This window comes from Python bivittatus, unplaced genomic scaffold, assembly GCF_059951505.1.
Source record: "Python bivittatus isolate LINGU-HERP-01145 unplaced genomic scaffold, Pbiv_v1 ctg000740_np1212, whole genome shotgun sequence".
Lineage (NCBI taxonomy): Eukaryota > Metazoa > Chordata > Lepidosauria > Squamata > Pythonidae > Python > Python bivittatus.
This window is the reverse complement of record NW_028277106.1, coordinates 1,300,518-1,319,475: the sequence shown is the minus strand read 5'-3', so window position 1 is coordinate 1,319,475 and position 18,958 is coordinate 1,300,518. Positions and strand designations below refer to the sequence as shown.

Here is an 18,958-nt window from a genome sequence, read left to right as displayed (position 1 = left end):
TGCTGGTTCCGTCCTTTCCTTCTGGGGTTCCTGAGGCATCCCTGCTTCTGCCCTGGGTCTTTGTAGCTGGGAAAGACGCACAGTTAAGGTGGTGGTTTTGAGTCTCGGATGAGGGATGAGAGTAGGAATCCAGGAAGAAGAATGGTTGGCTCTTCAGCTTGACAGCTTGAATTAGTTCTCCTTAGGAAGCTTGCCTGCGATGCTGCGTCCCCTTTTTCTTTCTCTCTTTTCTTCCCTGTCATTTACGGCACACCCCGGAGCGATCGGGGTCAGGCTGTCCATCACAGACATTGCGAAGGTCACGGTTGTTGTTGCAAGGCCCAGGACAGTCAGCCGTCACTGTCACAGAAGGCAGCGTGTTCGTTCTGCCTGAGAGCAGCCCTGCAAGTCTTTGTTAATTAGGATTCCAAGCTGCTGCCTGCACCTCTCCTGGGGGAGGCTGAAGCCCCTCTCCCCGGGAGCTGTGTGTGTGCAGCAGGCAAGGAGGGAGGGGAGTGCCAGATCCAGGTGGATGTGCATCTCTCAGCTCCCCCGCCACTTGACTTGCTGAGAAGGAGGCAGCACATCTGGCAGATTCAGCCTGTGGTGCGGGCGAAAGTCCTTGGAGGCAGATGGGAGTTCCTGAGCCTGGCTGAGTGGCACTGTCTCCTCCCCTTGCTTTGAGGGCCGAAACTCTCCGGAACGATGATGGCCAACTGTGGTCCTGGCCTGCCCACAGGTAGCTCCTCTGGTCTTTTTGAGAGGAAACCAGCGGCTTCTCCTGGCAGCAGACAAAGAGGGTGTGCATGCCCCCGGGGTTCCCTCTTGTCCCCTGCTCTGCCATCTCTGTATCCGCCAGGCTAAATGTGGAGCAGAGTGGCCCAAGGTCAGCGTGACCAGGAGCTCTCTCTGAAGTGACTCCTGCTTCTGCGCTTCTCCAGTTTGAAATCCCCTCCCCCGCCTTTTACGGACTCGGATAAAAGCGCCTGTTGCTTTGAGCCTGGTGCGCGGCTGATCAGCCTCCTCCAGAGAAGGACTTCGCAGTGGGAAGAGGGAGCAAGGGTGGGATTAGCTGGCCTATGTGCTCTCTAGGTGCAGATGTTGGTGGAGGGTGCGTATTGTGGCAGCCGCCCCCCCTCCCCCGGAAATCCTCTGAGCCAACCCTCAGCGCCTTGAGAAAGGCTGATGCCACGACTAGACCCTTGCGTAGTTGGGGTGGAGTGGGTGCTCAGGAGCCAATGTGCAGACCGGCAAACCTGGGCAAGGATGGGGGAGGTGAAGTGGAGGGAAGACTCTCATGCAAACCCAGCTTTGCTCATGTTAGCTTCTTTGCCAGCTCCCTTTGGCATTGACCCAGGCCTGTGGCAGATTTTCCAACCGGGTGCTCCAAGGGAGTAAAGGGGTGTGATTGTTTAGTGAGGTGTGTGAAAAATTGTACGAAGCCTGTTTTGGCTCTTTAGAGTCAAGGGCTGGGAATCAAACAGTGACATGGAGCTAAGCCAGCAAGATCCATCTGGCTGCTCTGAGCAATTCTTTGAAAGACCTTGGTCGGTTGCCCCCCATCCCTTTGGACCAGGGAAAAAGGGGTCTGGATCTGAGGGGATGACATTTACAGGGACCGCAGGCTGGAGCCTTCTCAGGGACTCAGTGGTGGCCTTGCAATTTATGAGTTGGGCGGCCATCTAAATTGACTAAATAAATAAATGAAAAGCCTGTCCCAGATATTTGGACTACCCCCTCCCCTATGTTTTTAAAGAGCCATGAAAACCTGGCTCGTCCGAGACGCTGGAAGAGTCGAGTGCCCCAGAGACTTCTTGTTTGTGTTACTAATTTTTAATATTTTACGTTGTTATTCGTAAGCCCTCTTTGGTGTCTTCAGAAATGGAGTGGCACAGAAGCCAAAGTAATGCAGAAGCGTCAGTTATGGCTTAGGCATCCCAGTGCATCTTCCCAGGTGGAACAGTGGGCTGGCCACCAGCAATAGTTGGTCAGGAATCCAATGGGTATTGCTGACGCCTCCAAAAAACCTGCCCCCTTGGAGGTCGAATGTTGATCATAGCTGGAGAACAAGAACTGAATTAGATTGTGCTTCCTTCAAAACCCGAAACATTCTTTGAGCTGGGCTTGACGTCTGGTGCCTTTGGGAGTGACTCCCTGTGGCTTTCTTGGCACCAGTTCAAGTGTTATTTGCTCTCTTCTGGGATGCTTTTTTTAACCTGATTCTCCCATCTGAGTACTGGCCAGCCCTGACCCTGTTTAGCTTTTTTGAGGTCAGACAAGGCTGGCCTCTGAGCTGGGCTCATTTCTTTTAGGTTTAAATTAATTACATGCATTTAATCAGGACATGGATTTAATGATTTCCCTTTTAGGTCATGTTCAGCTTTTCAAAACAATATTTGGAGCTCTCTGAGCCACATTAAACATTTTAAGGAGGTATGAGTTGCAATCAGTCAGTCAATCAACTAATCAATAATTCTGTCTGCATTTTAGCTCCACGGAAGTTGATGACATGATTCGGAAATCTACCAATTTGCTGTTGACTCGGACTTTGAGCAGCTGTTTACAGAACGTTATTAGAAGGAAAAATGTTGGCTTGACAGAGGCAAGGACTTTTTTCTAGAACTGGGAGCAGGTTGGATGGGTTTGACCAGCATTGTTCAATGCCTCTTTATAAACATTTTAAGGCTTCTCCTGAGGCAAGAAAGGAAGCAGAAGAAGCTTGCAGTTCTTCCCTCATCTTTGGGGTTTTGTTTGAATTGTCTGTGAGAAGCTTCCTCCAGATCTCCGCCTTCTCTCCTCCCCCATATTCTACATTCACTAGAGCACCTCCTGTGTCCCATCATTCATGTAGACTTAGGTCCAACTCTGATCCATTTTCTCCTACTTTGTTTCATTGAGGTATCCCTTGTACAGCCTCATCTTGCATGAAAATATTTCAGTATGTTGTAGGCCACTGTCTACTTCTCATCTCTGCCACAGCTGAACCACCAAGCATAGCTAGGAAGGGGGACAGTGGGAACTGTAATGCTGTCATATGTTGAAGGCCACAGTCCCCCATCTTGGTATCTTAGAGAGGGGCTGATGCCACTAGATGCAGAGGGCTTGCAATGACATCTGGGTCACACCTAGCATTACTTGTCCTGCAGCACTGCTATATGGTCTTTTAGAGAAAGATGAATTCATGAAATTAGATTTGTGATGTGGTAAAAAGAATCTCTGCCCCAGCCTGGGAACTGGGGAGATCTCCTGTTTTTCTTTGCTGTCCTTGAAATACCCAGGGCCACTTCTATTGATAGGGAGAATCCCCTCCCCGCAAATTGGCTCTTAATTACAACCAAGGTGTCTGCAGATTTTCTGAAACTGCTGGAGGGTGGGAGGAATTATCATTCAAGCTTCTGCCCCTTTTGACTTCTTGGCCAAGGGCCTCAGATCCATGCTTGTGTTTTTTGTAACCGGTTTGTCTTGAATAAGATTGGAGGTGTAATGAGACAAGTTAAATTTAGAAAATTCCTTAGAGGTTTTCTTCTGCCTCTAGCAGAAATCTCATGAACATACCAAGCCAGAGATCTGTGACTAGCTTTTCCTGTAATGAAAATGTGAGTCCTTTGGGCTCTTTGTTTCTGCTAGAGGCCACATCTGAATGGCAGCAATGTTCTTGCTTGTTGCCCTGACTTTATCTATCCTGCCTTTGGCTGATGGTTTTAACTATGTGTGTTACTTCTGCAGCTGGTCCAGATAATTATCAACACTACACACTTGGAGAGATCCTGCAGATTCCTTGAAGAATTCATAACCAACATCACCAACGTTCTTCCAGAAACTGTCCACACAACAAAGCTTTATGGAACGGCCACCTTCAAGGTGAACCTGAGCTTTGATGTCCATTTCCATAGTCTTATCATTCATGTACAGATACACACAGGCCCATGCCTACCTATCTATGATCAATCAACACCACAGAGCAGAGACCTGCTATCCTATATCCAAAAATGCAAAGTGCCCAGAAGACAATAGGAGGTAGACATTTGAAGAAGTGGCAGGGTTTGTGGGAAGGGCTCAGGAGTTCTCCAAAGACCATGGGGAAGTTTTGCAGAAAAGAAGAGAAAAAACTGAATCTCTGCTCCTGCTGTATTGGGCTTGTGATCTTGGAAAGCACTGGACGCCAGAGTCAGCAAGGTGTTCAGAAATGTGCAGATGCAGAGAAGAAAAGTGGGTCCCCCTATTGTGTGAGGAGTCAGTTACATTCTTGGGAACAAAAAGTTTACCTTCTGTGTATGCACAATGCACTGCAATGCAATACTTACATTGTCTTTCTTTACCTGGGGATCAGTGGGCATAGGATGACTGTATGTGTACATAGAATTAATTAACTCTACATGTTTCCATAGATTTGCATTTACCTGTACAATAATGATGCTCTACTGTCCTCAAACACTGTTGAGCTCCTACTGTCTTTGGGGGGAGGCAATTCCATGAGCTGCTTGAAGTGTAAATAAGTAGCATGAAGAAAATTGGTTTAAAATTGGAGGCCATAATACCTGCCTTTTTACCCCTGGAGCAGGATTCTGGATGTAGTGAGCTTTCTACTGAAATGGCCCTTTTCACAGGATGCCCGACATGCTGCAGAGGAGGAGATCTACACTAACCTGAACCAAAAGATTGACCAGTTCTTGCAACTTGCAGATTATGACTGGATGGCTGCTGAAGCCAACTCTAAGGCCAGTGACTACCTGTTGGACCTCATTGCTTTCTTGCGCAGCACCTTTGCTGTGTTCACACATCTGCCTGTAAGTATGCCTTGGAATAAGAGGGTGGGGGATAGTCAGAAGTCAGTATGACTGCTAGGGCAGTATAAAGATCAAGCTGAAGTTTCAGCTCTTCCTCCTACGTGATGTTTGTTGGGTTGTCCGTAAACATTTGATTACCTAAAGGCTACTGAAGAAACAGAGATATTCCTTATTTCTCCTTTATTCTATTGTCTTAGTCTGTCCATTTGTCAGCTCCCTGTGTCAGAAATTGCGGGGGGTGGGGGGGAGATCAATGTGGCTGGCTTAGAAGTCTTCAGGAAATCTTCTTTCGGTGGCTTTGTGACTGGATTCCCAGGGACTTTTTTGAACCAAAATACATCCTACTGTATGGGTATCCACAAGGGCAGGGAGACACTTGACTCTATTCCCTCAGATGATCCATAATAGCTGGGTTCCTGTTTTTTGTTGTTGTTTAAGGGCTAGGCTGCAGCCCTTCTGGAAACTGAGATGGAGCAGTGGCAGGAAAGGGTCATGTCTCGGTCTCCAGCTTGTGAGCACCCCAGAGCCATCTGGTCGGCCCTCGAGAAAAAAGGGTCGGCCTCGGCCTCACCCTCACCCAACAGGGCTGTTCTTACACGCCTAGACTAAGGGGGGCAGGTAGATTGCAGCACCCCCACAAACGCTTACGGTCCGGGTGGGGGGGGCTGGTGTCTGCCGCAAGGCATTGAGCAAGCCTGAAGGTGGTAGTTCCCGTTCCCTGCCGGGTGCGGCGTCTCCCTCTTTCGTAGAGCAGGGCTGAGGCTGTGGCTGCGGCTGCGGCTGCTCAGAAATCCGTGGGGAGAATTCCTCACCGGAAATCCCCTGGTCTCTCTTGCTTTGCTAGTGAAACGGTGGCATACAGAGTGGGAGGACTCCCAAGGTGTAAGACTCACAGCCTGTCTTTCTTTCCCAAGGAGCCCTCAAAGTAGTTTCCCGTCTTCCTTTTTATTAAGCATTAAATGCTATTGTATGCAAGAAAAACCCAAAGCAAAACGAAAAAAAAACGAAAAAAAAAGACCACAAAATCATAGGAAAAAGCCAGGAAAGGCCACATCTTATCTAGCAAACAAAACTAGTCTAATTTATTAAATATTATCAATCATTAACATTTAAGTAAGTTTAACTAAGAATTTTAAACTAAAGCATATAAACAGAGGAGTCATCTAGCAATTTCTCCCCCCCATGTAAATAGGTGTTAATACATGCAAAATCAGTATTACTGTATTTTATTAAAGTAATCGTTATTTCAAATTACAGAAAAAAGACATCTACATGCAAAAAGATCCTCACGGATGTTCATCCACTGGACATTCCAGTTCTTTAATCCATGGCTCTTGAACTTAGTAGAGTTCAACAACCATTGGTGAATAAGGTTTCTAGTGCTAGAGGGGAATCTAGAGCACTTTGAGCTGCAGCCTTCACACATCAGAAGCTGTTTTAAGTGAAAATAGTGCCACTCGATAATTTTTAAGAATCCAGAGTATTTGTGGGGGGGGCAAGTGAGGGAAGCAGTGTTGCAGAAACACAGTAGAAGCCCCACCCCTTTCGTATAAGCACAGTGACATCACATGCCTCCTAAGGAGGTGGAACTTCCAGCGTAACACGACTTTCATCTCTTGATGTCAGCGCTGGATCCTGCAGACCCTCTGCTCCCCATAACAGTGTCACTTCTCCTACAAAGTTAATTTAGCATCTGCACAAGTATCCAACTGGAATTGGTCTGCTCTTGCATGCCTCACCTCCCAGGTAGGAGGGGGACTTTTCCACAGGAGTTCAACCTCTCCATCCTCCAGCATGTCAGGGTATCACATACGCTGATTCCAAGGTAGCCATTAAGGCAAGATGCCAAAACCTGTTACTAATTAGTCCAAGAAAGAAAGCTTCAGTCTGCCTTTTGACTGAGCAGTGGCACATCTGTCTAATCCGGGAAAGTATCCATCTGTTTTTCTTCATAACTGATATCAAGCACTATTTTAGCACTTGTACAGTTTCCTTGGATATCAGTCCTTGTGGATTTTAGCCACAAATGGAAATTTATCATCTAATTCTCAGTGTTGTCAAACTTTTTTTTTTTTTAATATTAAATGGGCTGCCTGAAGAGAATCTGCAGCTCAAGAAACAACTATGCAGTTGTACGAACGCTGGTGTAGTATACAATTCAAATAATGCAAATAATGGCTGATCCACAATGTGAGCTCCAGGCCCTCACATCTGTTTGCAACCTCATGAGACACATGAAGAGAACCCTGCCAGATGGAGAAAAAACCAGGTTCTCCCCTCTCCTTGTCACACCCTTCTTTGTGTTTCAATGCTGGGTCTATAAACACTGCAGTTAGTGGTTTCCTCAGGCCCTGGCTGCTGGTCTAGCTTGTATATTAGACTACAACTCCCATAATCTCCCGCCAGAAAATAGTCTACCGCATCTGGACAGCATCAGTTGGGGGGCTGGAGGAGGCGTCCATCAAACATAAGTACTGCCGGCAGCTTCCAGTATAATTGATGGCTTAGTCTTGACCAATTCAGGAACTTCTTCCCAACAATCCAAGGCTGTTTGCAGTAGGGCTGGAGCAGCTACGTTGGGTGGAAGCAACTCCAGATCAGTTTCTCTCTCCCCTTGCCTAGGGAGGCCCTTGTAGCTGCTCCCTGTAAAACAAATGTTTTCCCAAGAGAGGGAAGAGTCTGCCCTAGTCCTGATGAAGCTTGTTTTTTACAGTGCTTCCTCAACTGTTCCTGGTTCGGAAAGGGGTCAGCCGCTTGGAAGCAGAGTCTGCTCCTTGTGGGCTATTGAAGGTGGCCCAGTTTGAAGCGTTCCTGACACAGAGCAGGATCCAGTCGCCAGTGGGTGCTGTGCACAGAATGTCCTTGGTGTTTTCGAATGACAATTTTCAGATTGCCAAAGGAAGGAAGGATGTTTGAAGGCACTGCCCAGCCTTCTGATCCTCCCTGTGGTTTCATTAAGGGAGCCGAGCACTGCACACCTCAGCCTGCCCAAATGTTAAGTGAAATAGTGAAAACGAGAGGTTGGAGTGCCGGTGGCAATGACTACATACGGAAAGAGGGAGGGAGGGAGGGAGGGGGAGAGAGACCTTTCATTCATAGTGGTTGATTGTTGTTTTAATTTCATGTCAGACAAGTTAATGTAAATCTCCCTGACAGATCTGTAGCAAGCACATGGATTTGTTGACTTTAAGCTTTTGGAGATGGAAGGTTATGTCAACACCTATGGTGGGGCTGTCAGCTTAACAAAGCAAGGAAGTTTTTTATTTGTTGGGGAAAGGGGTGTTTTTCTGTTTTGATTTTAAGTTTCCTTTAATCCTTGGAGGCTTGTATCTTGATAACCTTCTTTGCAAGGTAATCGGGAGGTCAGGAGGACCAGGGAAGGGGAAGTAATCTTTCAGCAGTCCTCTGGGCCATAATCGACTCCAGCAGGTCAGCTTGACCTTTTTGCAGAGGGAGCTTGGCGCTCTCCCTTCTTCCTTCTTCCTTGTGATTCTCAGCCCATCCCCCTTCCTCTCCTCCTGTTTACTTTGGGCCAGATGGTGAGCACAGATTTTGGATGGAACTGGGCAAGATCAGAGGTCCTTGCTTGGGTTCAGGAACATGTGATTTGTTGAAGTTGTTCGTTTCACATAAAGATGGTGACCTTTTCATGCCACTTGGCTGGGAGCATTTAAAGCGTGCTGATTTTTGCTTTCAAGGAATTGTGCATCTCTAAGAAGCATCAGAAGTCCAAGGGAGCCAAGGGCAGGCTCCTCTCTGTGGTGAGGAGCAAAGAGGCTGTCATTCTGAACCATGAGATCCCTGCCCCATCTCATTCCTGGCTGTGGGCTTCTAGGATCTGCTCTAGCGGATGCAGTGGGAGAGCAGGCAGACTGCCCATCACGAGTCCCTGGATGGGAAATGATTGACAGATACTAGTATACACTGTAGGTGGTCAGTATTAATACCTTCCCTCCCCCAGTCGGCAGAGAGGATAAAGAAACATGGAGGAAGAACATAGCTCAAGAGAGCAGGGCAGATATCCCTGCAGAGTCCCTGACAGCCCAACCAGGCAGGGCTGGAAGAGTGTTGTCTGAATCCCTGGAGAACCAGAACCACATCAGACAGGAGGCTGGGCTGGGCTGGGCTGGGCTGGGCTGGGCTGGGCTGGGCTGGGCTGGGCTGGAGAAAGCAGCATAACACACATGGAGCCACCTTTAGATTTGGCCACTGTGGAAATAAAGTCTGGACTGCAGAGCTGCTGCTTCCACGGCCCGGATAGAGCACAGGAGTTAAGCAGGAAGGGCTTCCAGCGTGCTGGCAAGCAGTGTCTCAGCTGAGTTGGGTTGCCCCCAGTGCCGCCTGTCTTGACAGTCCCTCTGTCGGGGACACCTCTGTACAGGATGCTCAGTGGGCCATTCATGCTCCACACCTTGTCTGCTGCTGCTGGTTAGAGGGCAACAGAGACCAGCAGAGGGCTGTATTCCAAGAAGGAGGGCAGAGCTGGAGGCGTCTTGTAGTTTTCCTCCAGGAATGCAGAAAGGGGAAGGTAGGACCACTTTTCTTTTCTTGAGCCATTTTTACTGCTGCTCCTGAGGGCTCAGCGCAGGGGTTCATCTGATTTCCATCTCACCTGCAGGAGAGCTGGGGTGGGTGTTCTTGTGGAAGCTCTCCTTCCTAGCCAGAAGGTGGCATTCAAGTTCGGGTCCTTCTTTTCTCACTTTCTGCAACAGATCAATTTCAGGTGCCCCCCCGCCCCCCATGAAGATGAGAGAAACCTGGGCAAACAATACCCTGGGTGCTAAGATGGCATCTCTGAGAAAAGGGCAGCTCAGCCCCAAGCTGTCGCAGAACAGAGCATTCCAGAGTCTTGTTAAGCTTCCTCTTGAAGGCATTTAAGGAATGAGGTTCCTCTGCTTCCGAAGGCCCCTTCTTCGTGGAACAGGCTGCCACATTAAGTGGTGGGTTCTCCTTTGCTGGAGATCTTCAAACAGAAGTTGGATGGTCAGCTCTCAGAGATGCTGTAGTGGATCCTGGAGGGTTGGACTACAGGACATCTAAGATCACTTCCAACTTGAGTCTGGGATTCCACCCCTGCCCTGAATTGCCTTCAGTTGGAGAAGGCTCTTCTGTCAGATACAACCTCAAATGCCTCCTTGCTTGTATCTCTTTGCCCACTCCTCCCTTGTAATAAAACTTCCTTGGTCTGAGAACAGGGTTAGTTGGGCCCTCTTTTGAACACCTCACCAGCACAATCCTGGGAATGGCTGATGTGCCTGCTCCTGTTGAAATGGACAGGGCATGTGTGAGCTCCAGTGGAGTCTCCAGATAAGCTGCCAGATTATTTAGAAGCTGCTTGTCCTCTCTAGTTGATACAAGACAAACAACGGAGCAAGACCTTGGGTCATTGAATGGGTCTAACCATTGCTGTTTTGGCTTGGTTCGCATTTGGTAGAGGAGCTGTGGCCTTTTTGGGAGTCAATCAGAAACAAAGTATACCTTGATGACATTATTTTTCTTACTCCTGAAGTGGCCGGTGAAGAGTCACATGATGATCACTTGCACCATTGCTAGAAGCCTTCTCTCCATCTACAGAAGCATAACTGTAGAAAGGTTCTTGCTCTGTCTGGAAACCTCTACTTTGATTCCGCTCACATTAAGGGGAGCAGCTGGGAACCAGCACTTCTTTGGGGAGCTCTTGAACCATCTGCCTGTCTGGGGACAGTGATCTGTGCTCCAGCCATTCATGGGAAGTGATGGTGATAAAATCAAGGAGTTGGAAGAGACCTTAGAGGTTATCCAGTCTTTCTTTCAAAAGCTCCAGCAAAAGAGAACTCTCCACTTCATGTGGCAACCTCGGCCTGTGGCTGGCAGCTTATATTGTCTGGAAGTTCTTCCTGGTATCTAGTCTGAACCTGCTTCCTTGGTGCAGCGTTTCAGTCCTGCCCTCTGAGGTTTAGAGCAAATGCGAAGGGTTAATTCTGGGTGTTCAGCAGGCTGCTTGGGTGGCTGTTTGCCTTCTTTGTAGGAGCATGATGTTCTCTGTGCTGTTCTTTGCTAGAAAAGCACCCACTTGCAGTGGCCAGCAAGGGTAATGTTACAAGACACATGGTTTGCACACATGCCCTGCATCTGGAGTCCAGTTGTGCAGCCTGGCTCCTGCAGAGAATTGTGTGCCAGATATGTAACTGCTAGAGGGCTTCTTCCACAGGACATATGGAATTAAGCATTGCTGTGTGTGTTTCAGGGATTTTTTTTTCCTTTCAACTAATTCTGTGTTTTAATCACCACCAGTAAAATAATAATCTAATGGTTTTATGTGGAGTCCTTGGTCCTCTCTGAGCTTGGCTGCTTGCTTGCCGACATTTCATTACCCAACTAGGTCACATCATCCATGCTGGTGGGTGTGGGGTTTGCTCCCTGTTTATATTCAGTAGCTTGCCCTGCCAGTGTTGGTGAGGCTGTGGTTTCCTCCTTGATAGTTCCTTGATTAGGGTGTTGTTTTCTGCCTGGTTCTTTGTCTGGTGTTAATCCCTGCTTATCTGGGTGTTGGCTGTGGAGAGGATGTGTTCTGGTCTTTTTGTTTCCTTCTTAGCTTTTTAATTGTCTTTTGTGGGGAGCAAACCCCACACTTACTCGGATGATGTTACCTAGTCAGGTAATGAGACTTCTGCAAGCCAGCAACCAAGCTCAGAGAGCACCAAGGACTCCACAGTTCAACTCTGAGCTATGTATATTCTTTTCTAATAAACTATTAGTTTTAGCCACTATTCATTGAGCAGGCGATCCCAATTTGCATTTTAGAAGAATTAAGAATTCAGTTCCACTACGTACATTTATTCATTTAAAAGATTTGTACGGCTGCCCATATTATATAAAATAACTCTGGGCAGCTAAGAGCAAATAGACAAATCACAAAATACAAAAAAATTGGAAACCCTCTCATAGCACCAAGCCCTACAACAATCCCATCACAAAACTGCAACGCCGGGCTCCCCTCCAGACCCAAAGACCTGAGGGAAAAGCCAGGTTTTTACGGCTTCCGGAAGGCAAGGAGGGGAAAAAGGTGGTTCTGAGTCTAGAGCTGCTTGGCTGGTTGCAACAGTTAAAGGCTAAGTGAGTAGAAGAACTGGAAGCCATACTGGCTTGTGCAGTTGTGGGTGTGTGGATGGGCGGGCGGGCTTTGTCCCAGTGGGTACTGTGTACCTGATGTACGTACAAATAGTTTCCTCAAATGGAACTGGATGATGCCAGACTACTGTACCAATTTAGCATGGAGGTCAAAGCTTGCAACAGATTGTAATGCCTTATGCCACAAACGGAGTAGGTTTGGACCATCAGAATTTTTCTAACAGACTAAGCAGAAAAGAAGTCAAAACATTCCAACTGTTCCATCATAAGCAAAACTAGCAGTTCAGAACAAGCTCCTCATTATTTTTCTTCCAATGGCCACAAAAGTTGGTAGTCTGTGCTGAAGGATGTTTATACCAAATCTGCAAAAAAAAAAAATGACCAAAGGGATCATTTTGAAAATGTTTAAAAGCATTTTTAAAGTGCCCACAGCAAACAACAGAAGCAAATGTTTAGCATGTAGTTGGTCAGCACAAAAAGCTGTAGCCATAGTAGCAGATGCCCTTTGATGCTGCAAGAGTACATTTCTCTCACTCTTAGCTTAAGTTTTATTTTAATGCATATGCACAGTGCACAGTTTTTATATTTGGAAATGTGCCTGAAAAGGAAAACACAACATGCATTGGACCTGTGAAGATGACAACATTGCACAACATCACATGAACTGTAGCTTTTCCATAGCATAAATATTAAAATAGTGGTAAGCTTGAGTGCTAGGCAAGCAACAGTGCGCGCTTAATTGACTCCCTAATTCCTAATTCATCATCCTTCCTCCTCCCCCTCCCCTCCCCCTCCCCCTCCCCCTCCCCTTAACTAACCAGCAATGCTGCTTTATTAGCTGAAGTGCTGTAGGACTCTCCATGGCAAGAAGGAACTTGAAGAACGCCAGGCCAGGACCTCAGAACGCTTGAAACTGTGTGGAATTCCCATTTTGCCCCACACTCAGGACAGAGCTCCAGAATGAGAGGCGCTTGGTTTTCTTCTCAGCGAAGGGCATGAGGTGCCCTGCTCCTGGAGATTCTCACGCCCTTCTTCCTCTCGCTGAGGACTGGGCTGTAGAAGGAGCTGCAGTCCTGCACGGCCTCGCTGTCCCGGGAATTTTGCCGTCCAGCCAGATGCATTGATGAATGATGCCCTGAGGCTTCTGCTACCAGCGTCTGCCATTTCCCTACGCATATTCTTTTTATGAATATCTTCCTGTAACCTGGGTAAGAGGGGTGGACATTGAATCTGCTCAGAGTAGCAAACCTTATTTAGAACAGCAAACATTTGTTTATTCATTTGTAAGGTTTGTAAATGTCTTTGGAAGCAAGGAAAGTTGCTTTTGGAGATATAACTTGTGGCCTACTCCCAGAGGTCCCCCAGGCCAGGATGCACAGCTGGATCTCCTGCATTTCCTGGCCTACCTTGCAAGGCCATTAGGGAATGGGCGCCTGTCTGGGCCGCAAAATGCCCTCTTCTTTTGCTGCAACAGCATCGTGACTTATTCTCTCTGGAAGCGGGGTGTGTTTAGGGGACTCGTCTTTGCAGCAAGGATCTAGGCTTTGACACTGAAGTTTCAAAATTCAAACCAGGCCAACAAAGGTTCCATCTCAGCTTTTGCCACTTTTAGGTATCGAGGGCCAGAAGCGCCTAAAATCTGCTGCAAAGGCTTGTTGTTTATAAGAGGAATCCTATTTTTGGCATACCTTTGACACTGAAGAACTCTGAATGACTATTGCTTCAAAAGGGACCGATTTCCTGCTGGAATAGCATCCTATGATCATTGGTACGTTTCTTTTTGCAGCATGTACGAAGCAGGGGAATGTTGCACTCCACCCTATCCAGGTATTCTACACAGTAGATGAGGAAACGACTAGACAGAGGCTCTGGATGACGATGGAGGGTCTGTAGGTACGCAGTCCCTTTCTCTCTGAAATATATCTCCGCCAAAATGGCAGTTGAATGGTATTTTGCGGAAAATCTCCCAGTGGAAGGAATATTGTTTCCTCAGGCAAAAAGCCACAGAGAAGCTATGTGAAAAGGTGTTCTCATCTTGCTTGTGTGAAAACTCAGGCTCCAGACAGAGAAGCTGGTTTCTGGTGGGGGACTGTTGTCCGCATTCTTCCTGTGGACTGCCCCCACCCCAATGTCAGAATGCAGGAAGAGGTATTTAAATTAGAAACTCGCTTTGTGTGAGGTACTCACTCACTGGGTTGTTATCCAGGCAACTCGACTAATTTTGCAGATGCTCCTGGGTTGGATTCCAGCAAAGATCCTTCATGTCTTCTTACCGGGAAGAGATTATTCCTTTGGTTTGGGAGTCTCTCAAGCTGAGTTGAGCAGAGTCAGTGGGAATTTGACTTTAATTTTCCCATCTTTTTCAAATTTCTTGAGGATTTTCAAACATACGTAATATGGAGGGAAGGCAAAGATTATTTAAGTGTCCCAAAATTGTGTGACTTCTGATTGCCCCAAGCCTTCTCCAGTCCTTTGAGTTTCTTGAATACAGGAAGAGTGGAAAGATGCTGGCCCCTTTCCGCAGTGGCTGCCTCTGCAGTTATTCGGATAACTGCTGGCTAGGATGGCAAATGCTGCAGCGTGAGGGGAGCTCAGTCTGAGAGATCCTGTGTTGCCCTCTTGGGGCTCCTTCATGAGAAGCCACCATGACAATAGAACATGCAAGGTTGATGAAGTAGGAAGGGATTTCTTCAGACCCCAACTTCCCAGAGAAATATCTGCTGTCTTATTTGGAAAGCTACATCATGGACACATATCAGGCAGAATTTGTTTTAGTGCTTGATATGGGGTTTTCTGGAAATTGGTGGTTTTTTTTGAAAAAGTGCTGGCAGGGCACAGGAGACAAGGGGATGCGAAAGAGCAGCTGTTCTGTGGGCCCATCCGCCTCTCAGAAGACAAAACGAGTAAGGAACATTCATCAGGAATGAAAGACCACAAATGTAAAGCAGATAAACGGAAATGCTTGGTTTTGGCAAAGCACATGTTTGACCTAAGGCTCTGGGCTACAAGTCAACAGAAGCCACGGGCTGAGATGGCTTTTCGAAAAGAGAAGCAGGCAGTTTTACAGACACTCAAAATGGCCCTGGAAAAGGATATAAAGGATGTAATTTTTCTCAAAGAACGAAGCCATTAATTGTTTTATGGATCACTGTCATCCTCCTCCTAAACTTTCTCCCAGCCAGGAGTCAGATTGTATTTATGTCTGCCTGGTCTTTCTCAACCATAGCCACCCATAAAACTCTATGCAATTTCTCAGGGGTTGGTGCTTGTGGACCCAGTCTGGGAGAGTTCGTCACAGGACCCACTTTCAGGAGCAGCTGAAGATGTCGAGGCCCAAATGAGGGGAGCGAACACGTTTCCCCCATGGTATGAGATGGGCACTCCTGTTCCTGAAGAAAGCGGCTACTTTTCTGGCCCAGTGCAAGCTTTTTGGCCTGAAACGGTGGTCTTCGGAGAAACTCTCTTTTGCTAGGTGTCACCTGATTATAGAAATCTCTGTGGATTAATCATAAGAGTTTGAATCTTTTTTCCCCTGACATATTCTTCTTGTATTTGTTGTTAATAGTTTTTATTGGATTTTTCAAATAACTATAAATACAAACTAGTATAGGGCTAGCATATGTTTGTGAGATTTGCCCCGTTCGACAGAGAAACTCTCGTGACACGTGTGGTTCACAAAGAAGGTTTACTCATGCGTAACGTAGTAGTCACAAGCAAAGCCAGGACTGGCTTGGTACAATTGCATCACTTGTTATATTCCCCCCTTCCCGCACTTTTTTCCCGCCCCGCGATCACGTTGCTGCTGCGGATTATTGGCCCCCCCAATAATCCCCCTTGATTGTCCATGATGGCAGGTTCGGTCAGGGTCCATTGTCCTTGATGGGCAGTCCCCCCCGGCTTGGGTTGGTCCCTCCCCGTTACGTGCAAGCCCGCGGGTTCTGTGCTGCGTTACGATCTTGTTTCGCTGCCTGCGGCCCCGTTCATTGTTGGCTCGCGCCGTTATCAGTTTATAGTTAAAAGCTTCCGCTGCGGTTTTCCTGTTTGGCTGGGCGCAGGTGGCCCATTAATTAGCGGCACTTTCAGTTCCTCTTTCCCTCGCTAGCTGCCGCCGGTGGAGTTCGCTGGCTACGAGCTTCCCCGAAGCCCCGTGCTGACCGAACCTGACATACCGCCCCCCTGAAGACAAGTCCCCCTCTTAATTGGGCTACTAGGGTGTTGCCCCCCCCCATCTGCCATAACGGTGTGCCTTTCCTTGGCTAAGTCACTTATAGGATGGGTCCCCGAAGGTTCTCCTTCCCTCCTTCCCTTCCTTCGCCGCTGCGCACGTCGAGCAGCTGGCCACGTACTCCCTCGTATCCCTCCGGAGAGACGGCCACCAGAACTGTTCACGCAGGAGGTGGAAAGTCCTAACAAACCCACAGTGTCCCGTAGTGTCCTCGGCGTGCCCTCTCCGGAGCACATCCACCCGGCAAGCTTCTGGAACGTAGAGCCTCCCCTTGTGCTCCCAGCAGGTCCCTTGTTTCTTCAGGGAGTCCTTGTTGTTTACTAACCAGGGGTCTCCCTCGCTCGCCTCTGCACAGCGCCGCCTCAGCTCCGGCTCGGCTCCCTTCCCCTGCTTCTCCCTTGGGGTTGGGCTCCGCCTTTCGCCTCCAGCTGGGTCGTCCTTGTTGGGTCCCTGGATTCGAGCGGCGGCTCCCTCAGTGTCCTACAACCTTCCAGGTTCCCCTGGCCGCGGCCAGGTCCCGGTCTATCGCCGGTTGCTTCACTCACGCTTGGCGCGGACCAGTCGGCTCCCGGCGCCGCTCCTGCCCCCGCTCTTGATGCCAGTGTGATCGCCGCCTGCTTTGCCACGGGGCCCTCGGGTCCCGCTGCCACCGTCTCTGCTGTAGCCGACCCCTGCGTTGCTGCGGGGCCCTTCGTCGTCGATGCCACCGCCACCTCGGCGGTCTCTGACCCCTCTCGTTTGTTGGTCGCCCTCGGCGCCATCCTCGTATTCGCCTGACGGGCGGTTGGTCGCCCGGGCCCCGCTGCTGTCGCTGCTGCGGCTTGCCGGCCCTCGGCTCTCTGTCGCGCAGTCGCCACCTCGCCTAGCTCCGTGGGGTCCTCAGCTCCCGCGCCGCCTCCGCGGCTCAACCTGGCTTCCCCGGTGGTGCCGTCGAATCGCACCGTCTCTGCTGCCACGCTCTCTCGTGCGCTTGCCGCCTCGGCTCCTCTGCCGGTCTCCCTCGGCGCCGCCCTCGCCTCGTGTGCAGTTGGTTTCCCGGGCTCTATTGCCGCCGCTGCCGCAGCTCGCTGGCCCTCGGCTCGCCGTCGCCCAGCCGCCACCTCGCCGGGTTCTGTGGGGCCCCCTGTTCTCGTGCCACCTCCGCAGCTCGACCCCGTCTGCTCGGTGGTGCCGCCGAACCGCACCGTCTTGGCCACCCAATCGATGTGCGGGTTCTGGCGCGTAAGCCATGCCAGCCCCAGCACTAGTGCATGGCCGGCCCCCGGGGCAACTACTAAGCCTAGCTCCTCCCGGCTTGTCCCCACTGTCAAACCGACCGGCTCAGTGCGATACTGCGCCGGTTCCCCCCCTGCCGTCGATCCATCCAACTGGCTGAGTGCGAGGGGCTTCCTGAGTCTCCTCACGCTGAGCCCCAGTGCGGATGCCAGTACCGGGTGGATCAGGCAGTGGGTGCATCCCGAATCCAGCAAGGCATCGACTTTCGCCTCTGCTTCTGATCTCAGCCCCTTGAGGTGGACCCTGATCCTCATGGGCGAGTAGCTTCTTCTGTCCCGCCCTTCCTCATGCTGCCACTCCGTTGGCTGCTCTGGGGTGCGCCTCAGCGTCGCCGGCCATCGCCTCCCGCTGGCTCGCTCTCCCCTCCTCGCAGAGCCGGGCTTCCTCGTGAGCCAGCCGGCTCCGCTGCACACCGCTCCACTAGCTGCTGTCTCCTCCCAGGATCGGTCGGGGTCCCTTATAGCCGGGAATCGCCGGCCCCCGTCCTTTGTGCAGCTCGCCAAGACCCCCTGCCTCGAGGGGCACTGCACCATCCGATGCCCCTTGCCTCCACACCGGTAGCAGGTCCCTGCAGTCTGCCGGGCGTTTCCAACCTCGATCCTCTGCCGTCGGCTCCTGCGTCTCGCCTCCGGTGCCGCCTCACTTTGGTCCGCTGTGGCTGGTATCGGGGCTCGCGCCTCTCGCTTCCCCGGGTCTCCGGCATCCCCCGCCGTCTCCACCAGCCAGCTCCACTTCACTAGAGCCTCCAGGTCGTCCCTACTGGGTGCTCCCCCCTGGATCTCTGAGTGGAGCCTGTCCTGCACAGGGAGATAGGTTAGTGGCTTGGGGCGCCCCAAGAGCTCGCTCCTTGAGCTCCTGAATCGGGGCGCTTCTGGCCGCCGACCTCCCTTCGCGCTCCCCGTCAGGCTGACCACTTCTGCTAGCCTGGTCTCCACGCCGCCCTCTGCGGCTGCCCCAGCCGGGGCCCTGGGTCCGCCACTCCATGCCTCCCGCATGCCCGGTACAGCTGTCGTCTGCTGCTGGAGGTCGCCCTCCAGCCCGTCCAGCCTCTCCTCCGGCTCCTGGCTCCTGGACCCTGCGCCGCTGCTCCCGGGAACCGCACGTCCCGTCAAGCCCTCTGGCTCCGTCCCGCTGCTGAGCGCCCGCTTGGCGCCCCGCGAACTGGCCGTGGTTGTGGGTCCCCTCTTCCTCACGCTAGGGACTGGAGTCATCTGCGCAACCTCTGGTCTAGGCTCCGTGCAGTTTCTTGAGGTCGTATCCTCACTGCTGCCGGTATCGCCCGATTCCTTCTTCGCCTGCGACTCTGCCCCTGGGGCCTTGCCCCGCCGGAAGATGGCCTGCAACATCACTTGGACAGCATCCATCCGCTGCTCGATCTTGGCCTCCAGTCGGGTGAATCGTTCCTCACGCTCTCGGGCCTCGGGTTCCGAGTCACTACTCGTCGCGACCCCCCATGCTGGCGACCCGTTGGGGCTCCTGCCCCCGCCGAACGACCACCCGTCCTCTGGCGCCCTCTTGGCTGTGTCCGTGCGCCATTCGCCCCGGACTGGTCCCGCCATCACGCCTTCGGATCTGGGCTCCT

General features: G+C 50.5%; 1 protein-coding gene across 5 annotated transcripts in view; it reads left to right on the top strand.

The window, feature by feature from the left end:
• The window catches only part of EXOC6B (exocyst complex component 6B), a 245,396-nt gene that overhangs the window by 141,104 nt on the left and 85,334 nt on the right, over positions 1-18,958 (top strand). For all 5 annotated transcript variants that reach the window (XR_015793513.1, XM_088128712.1, XM_088128714.1 and 2 more), the window contains 3 exons: positions 2,470-2,581; positions 3,706-3,840; positions 4,587-4,766. Coding sequence is in view for 4 of the 5 variants with exons in the window: in XM_088128712.1 (XP_087984838.1) it covers positions 2,470-2,581; positions 3,706-3,840; positions 4,587-4,766 (427 nt within the window). In the remaining variant the exon portion in view is untranslated. The remainder of the gene's footprint in view (positions 1-2,469; positions 2,582-3,705; positions 3,841-4,586; positions 4,767-18,958) is intronic.